At 49.5% G+C, this 6,531-nt stretch overlaps 1 protein-coding gene across 1 annotated transcript; it reads right to left on the bottom strand.

Moving 5' to 3' along the window:
* Positions 1-805: 805 nt before the first annotated feature.
* LOC149490921 (uncharacterized) lies at positions 806-2,576 on the bottom strand. The gene has a single exon (XM_089698702.1). It carries the CDS (start codon positions 2,520-2,522, stop codon positions 1,101-1,103), a length of 1,422 nt encoding a protein of 473 aa, XP_089554828.1. The 5' UTR covers positions 2,523-2,576; the 3' UTR covers positions 806-1,100.
* Positions 2,577-6,531: the final 3,955 nt, after the last annotated feature.

The following is a 6,531-nucleotide window of genomic DNA, read 5'->3' as shown; positions in this document are numbered from 1 at the left end:
GGTTAGGTTAGGTTAGGTTAGGTTAGGTTAGGTTAGGTTAGGTTAGGTTAGGCGGGAGCCGCAAATGGCTTGCCATTGGTGTGACAGTCCGGAGGACACGGCAGACCACACTCTCGCCGTGTGCCCCGCGTGGTCCGAGCCCCGTGCTCACCTAGTCGCAGTCGTCGGCCCTGATCTCTCCCTGCCTTCCATAGCTCGCGCAATGGTTGGCAGCGACAGATCGTGGCGCGCGGCTATCACATTCTGTGAAGATGTGATGTCGCAGAAGGAGGAAGCAGAGCGGGTCCGCGAGGGAGATCCCAACGCGGATCCTATTCGGCGGCGACGTCTTATTGGGCGCAGTCGCCGAGTCGCGACCGCTGTACACGGTCGCGACTTGCTTCCCTAATGTTGGGTGCCGGACGGTGGAACGGGGACATAATCCATCGTCCGGTGCGGTGAGGCGGCGTGAGACGTGTTCCGTTCACGCCGCCCCCCAGGAAGGAGGAACTGGCGAACACTAGCCAGGTCTTAATCGCGATGGGCCTATATAAAAAATAGGCTGCCGCTGACGGGGTTACGGAAGCGGTTACACCAAATACCCGCGACCCTGCCAATATAGCGGGGAGACGGAACACAGTGGAGTTTAGTCGGTAGTCGCCGCATTCTGCGGTGTGAGTCCGACATAACCCAGGGCCCTTTCCCCGAGCGCTCTGAGTATGCCTAAATGCATTCTCCACTATAAAAAAAAAAAAAAAAAAAAAGGTTAGGTTAGGTTAGGTTAGGTTTTTTTTTTTTTTTTTTTTTTTTTTTTATAAAAGCACCCGCCATCGCAGGGTGTTGTCTGCTTTTTCTCTAGAGTATAGTCTAGAGACATTTATTTTCTTTAATCAATAATAAACACAATTTTCTTTATTTACAATATGGGCACATAATATTAAAATACAATAAAATTTTAAAATACGAATTTACAATATACAATCAAATTTTCAAAATAATAATAAAATACAATAATTAAAAGTCACTTTAAAATTAACAATTTAAACATTACAATAAAAATAAAACCAATACAAATAAATATACAAATTAACACGGCACAACAATAAAACTTAACCCTAACATCACAGCTTATCACAGTTTCTTTTGTTTACCACCCCAACAATGTACTTACAATATTCCAGGAATTCATTCCTCATTTTGTCCCCCAGGGCCGCGGGCAGATTCTCACCCGTCATCGCGATGCCCAATTTTTGCTCAATAACATATCTATCTCTTGCAAAAATCGGACACTCGAGCAACAGGTGAGAAACCGTCTCGTCGACTCCGGGCTGACACAGGCACGATGGATTCTCCTTCAGCTTGAATCTGTTCAAGTAGAAGGCGAATCCACCGTGTCCAGTCAGTGCTTGTGTGGTGTGGTGTGTGATGTCTATTTTCCGTACTATTTTGTATGCAGCAGCAGCGCTTGGGAAAAAGAGCTTCGTGCCTCCAGCCGTCTCCCCCACATCATATCTCCTGTCCCATTCCCCGATCGTATCCTGTCTCAGGATACGCTTGACGAATGAAACAGGACACAGATCGTAGTCGGGTTTCTTCTTCGACCCCAGAGCGGCCTCCTTGGCTAACTGGTCCACTCTTTCGTTCCCCCTTAGCCCTGCGTGCGCCTTGATCCAAAACAGAGCGACCTCCCGCCTCTGCGAAGCAGCTTTTCGGAGGGCCGCCCTTGTTTGCACAGCAAGGGGGTGGGGGGAACCGAGTGTGACTGCCTGGAGGGCCGATCTGGAGTCGCTGAAGATGCCGACCTTCGACACTCCACTCTTGCAGGCTCTAATTACTGCTCTTTGGAGCGCTAGGAGTTCGGCCTGGTAGACGGTGCAATACGGCGGCAAAGCAAGCTTGACGGCCTTCGTCTCGGCCTCCCCCTCCCATACGGAAAGGGCGGCTCCGACTCGACCCTCAATCTTGCTGCCGTCCGTGTAGATCCTATGTACGTGGCTATTAGCCACGTCGGAATACGAGTCCTCGTCCACCAGCCCGAACCCCAGCCCTTCCTGCTCTGCCGGATGTGGGTCCTCAATCGCCGGAGCCATTCTTTCCACCTCCCTGTCTCCCAACGCTGGGTGCGACACCCCCTTCTTGATCCCATATAATCTCGAGACTTCGAGTATTCTGAGGTCAAGGGGGAGTATCCCAGCCAACAGCATAGCTGAGTTCAGGGAGACGGTCCGATATGCTCTGCAGATTTTTTGGGCAAAACCCCGTTGCACGGTGTTCAGCCTTTTTTGGACCCCCATCTTTTCCACGGTGGGTGCCCACGCTGCCGATGCATACATAATAGTCGGTTCGATAACAGCTACATAAATAGTCCTAATAATATCTGGGCTAAGTCCCCAACCAACTCTGGCTGCCCTAGCCAAGAGTTTATACCGGGCGATTGCCTTTTGGCATACCGTCCCGACGTGGGCGTTGAAAGTAAGGCCGCTGTCAATTGTAAGGCCCAGTATTTTAATATGTGAAAAATATTTAATTTCCACACTCCCCATAGCGAGCCGTGGCACGTCATATTTTAACCTCCTCGTCGAAAGGAGGGCACAAGTTTTGTGTGGTGCAAAATTTGGTTAGGTTAGGTTAGGTTAGGTTAGGTTAGGTTAGGTTAGGTTTTTTTTTTTTTTTTTTTTTAAAAAAGCACCCGCCATCACAGGGTGTTGTGTGCTTTCCTCTGGAATATTGTCCAGAGATGTTTATTTTTCTTTAATCAAATAAATACCAAACTATTCTTTATTAACAATTTAGGCCTAAATTAGTACAAGTAAAGGTAAAAATACAAATTGACAATTTACAATAAATTTCCAACGTAATAATAAGATACTAAAATTAATTAAAAACATTACAAAGAAAATAATAAAATAGAAATACAATAAAAAGAATACACATTAACAATTTACAATAAAATTTCTAAAATTTTCTAGAATTTTCAAAATAATAAAAAAAAATACAATAATTAAAGATCACATTAAAATTTACAATTCAAAGATTACAATAAAAATAAAACCAATACAAATAAATATACAAATTATCACGGCACAACTATCCTAAACTTAACCCTAACATCACAGCTTATCACAATTTCGTTTGTTAACCACCCCAACAATGTATTTACAATATTTCAAGAATTCAGTTCTCGTCTCATCCCCCAGGGCCGCGGGCAGATTCTCACCCGTCATCGCGATGCCCAATTTTTGCTCAATAACATATCTATCTCTTGCAAAAATCGGACACTCGAGCAACAGGTGAGAAACCGTCTCGTCGACTCCGGGCTGACACAGGCACGATGGATTCTCCTTCAGCTTGAATCTGTTCAAGTAGAAGGCGAATCCACCGTGTCCAGTCAGTGCTTGTGTGGTGTGGTGTGTGATGTCTATTTTCCGTACTATTTTGTATGCAGCAGCAGCGCTTGGGAAAAAGAGCTTCGTGCCTCCAGCCGTCTCCCCCACATCATATCTCCTGTCCCATTCCCCGATCGTATCCTGTCTCAGGATACGCTTGACGAATGAAACAGGACACAGATCGTAGTCGGGTTTCTTCTTCGACCCCAGAGCGGCCTCCTTGGCTAACTGGTCCACTCTTTCGTTCCCCCTTAGCCCTGCGTGCGCCTTGATCCAAAACAGAGCGACCTCCCGCCTCTGCGAAGCAGCTTTTCGGAGGGCCGCCCTTGTTTGCACAGCAAGGGGGTGGGGGAACCGAGTGTGACTGCCTGGAGGGCCGATCTGGAGTCGCTGAAGATGCCGACCTTCGACACTCCACTCTTGCAGGCTCTAATTACTGCTCTTTGGAGCGCTAGGAGTTCGGCCTGGTAGACGGTGCAATACGGCGGCAAAGCAAGCTTGACGGCCTTCGTCTCGGCCTCCCCCTCCCATACGGAAAGGGCGGCTCCGACTCGACCCTCAATCTTGCTGCCGTCCGTGTAGATCCTATGTACGTGGCTATTAGCCACGTCGGAATACGAGTCCTCGTCCACCAGCCCGAACCCCAGCCCTTCCTGCTCTGCCGGATGTGGGTCCTCAATCGCCGGAGCCATTCTTTCCACCTCCCTGTCTCCCAACGCTGGGTGCGACACCCCCTTCTTGATCCCATATAATCTCGAGACTTCGAGAATTCTGAGATCAAGGGGGAGTATCCCAGCCAACAGCATAGCTGAGTTCAGGGAGACGGTCCGATATGCTCTGCAGATTTTTTGGGCGAAACCCCGTTGCACGGTGTTCAGCCTTTTTTGGACCCCCATCTTTTCCACTGTGGGTGCCCACGCTGCCGATGCATACATAATAGTCGGTTCAATAACAGCTACATAAATAGTCTTAATAATATCTGGGCTAAGTCCCCAACCAACTCTGGCTGCCTTAGCCAAGAGTTTATACCGGGCTATTGCCTTTTGGCATACAGCCCCGACGTGGGCGTTAAAGGTGAGGCCGCTGTCTATTGTTAGGCCCAATATTTTTATATGGTCAAAATATTTTATTTCCACATTCCCCATAGCGAGCCGTGGCACGTCATATTTTAATCTCCTCGTGGAAAGGAGGGCACAAGTTTTATGCGGTGCAAATTTTAGTTTGTTTTCCTTTCCCCATTCATCTATTACATTTAAGACACGGTTAGCTTCCATTTCAATTTCAAGGGCCGTGTCACCCTCAAAGACCAACACAATGTCGTCGGCGAACGCCTGACAGAATACTTTCATCTCCTCTAGCATCCATAGCAGAGGGTCCAGCAAGAGGTTCCACAGGATTGGTCCACCTATGGATCCCTGCACGCACCCCTTGCTGGTCCCCCTACTCACTTCCACGCCCGCATATCTAACTTTCACTCCCCTTTCACTCAGGTAGCTGCTGATCACCCGCCTCACGTTCCCCGGGCACCCAACTTCAGCCAACCGCACCTTTATGGCTGGCCACCAGGCGCTGTCGAAGGCTCCCTCTATGTCCAGCGATACCACAACAGAAATCTTCTTCTCCTCCCTCATATTTCTGATGTGGTTCACTAGTCTATAGAGGGCGTCCTCGGTGCTCCTCTGTGGCATAAAGCCATACTGGTGGGGGCTTATTTTGGGCAACAGGTAAAACCTGAGTCGGCCGACCAGCATCTTTTCGAAGATTTTGCCGAGAACAGGTAAGAGGCCGATCGGTCGATAGGCTTTCGGTACCCGATATGATTCCCTGCCCGGCTTTCGCAGTATAACCACGGTCGCCCACTTCCACTGTGCGGGGAAGTAGGCGGCAGAGAGGCATCTGTTGAGCAAGGCAAGGAACCATCCCGGGTTACAATCCACAGCGTGCTGACAGATGTCGGCCGTGAGGCCATCCGCCCCGGGGGCCTTCTTGGGGTTGAAGGACCTTACGGCTCTCTTCAACTCCTCCATGATGAAAGGAGGGTCATCCGGGCCCGCCGGTGGTTCGGTGTCCAAGGACTCCGCACACCTGCGCACCCGACGATGTCCCTCACTTTCACCACTTTCCTGGTCCCCGGGGTAGAAGGTCTCCGCCAACAGTTCTGCCGAGCTCCGGGCATCGAGGGTCTCACCGCCCCTCGAAAGGGGCAGATCCTCCTCTCTCCCTGTGGCTCTATTAAGCACCCTGTAGATGCCCTCCCAGACCCCCTCCCTATCCTGTTTCCGGCAAAACTCCTTCCAACTCTTCTCTTGCGCTTCTTTCACTGCCTTTTCATACATCTCTCTTTCTTCCAGGTACAATCCAACCACGCGGTCTCTGCGATCAGGTGCTGCGTTTCGGATCCTGCGTCTCCTCGTGGCCACCTGCTTCTTCATCTGCTCATCATTCCACCACGACAGGGTGAATTTCTGTGTGTGTTTTTTGGTCGGCATTGTGTCTCTGCATGTCTGTGTGATTGCTTCAGTGTATCTGTCTATTGCGTCATCTATTTGTTGTGTGCTGTGTATTGTGTCTATGTCTTGTGTAGTTAATTGTCTGTCCGACATCAGCTGGGTCATTTTCTCATGAAACTGAGTCCAGTTTGCCTTGTGTGTGTTAAATATGCGTGTAGTTCGTATTATGTTCGTGCCTGTGGATTTATGTTGTCTGATGCCGAAGGATATGCCGTTGTGGTCCGAGCTCGTGAGACTCTCCTCAACCCTCCAGTTGTCCACTCGGTTCAGCAGATCGTCGGAGCACGCTGTCACATCCACGTAGCTAGAGTACCTTTTCCCACCTCTGATGGTATCGAACGTAGGGATGTCCCCGGTGTTGAGTATGTGCATTCCCATTTCTTCCAGTACAGCAGACACATCTCTTCCTCGCGAGTCTTCCACTTCGCCACCCCACCACGGGCTTTTTGCGTTCGCATCGCCTCCCAGGACCATCCTATGGATACCCAGCTCTCTCCCTATCCGCCTAAGATGGTCCAGGTAGAGCCCCACTGGTTTATCAGGCTCGAAGTAGAAGGACACTACAATCATCTCCCAGGCTTTGGTTCTGAGAGTGGCCACAACGATGTTGTTACTGCTGAGGCGTGTATGTAGTTCGACATCCAGTGTGTCGTCGA

Source organism: Colias philodice, chromosome 1 (genome assembly GCF_061535455.1).
Source record: "Colias philodice isolate Cphi_HAF_F1 chromosome 1, ilColPhil1 Martin Lab GWU primary, whole genome shotgun sequence".
Classification (NCBI taxonomy): Eukaryota; Metazoa; Arthropoda; class Insecta; order Lepidoptera; family Pieridae; genus Colias; species Colias philodice.
Note: the sequence above shows the minus strand (reverse complement) of the source record. Positions and strands in the feature narration are given on the sequence as shown.

What these genes read in the sequence shown, in the direction of transcription:
- LOC149490921 (XM_089698702.1), bottom strand. Translation starts at nt 2,522, where the DNA reads ATGGGGAGTGTGGAAATTAAATATTTTTCACATATTAAAATACTGGGC.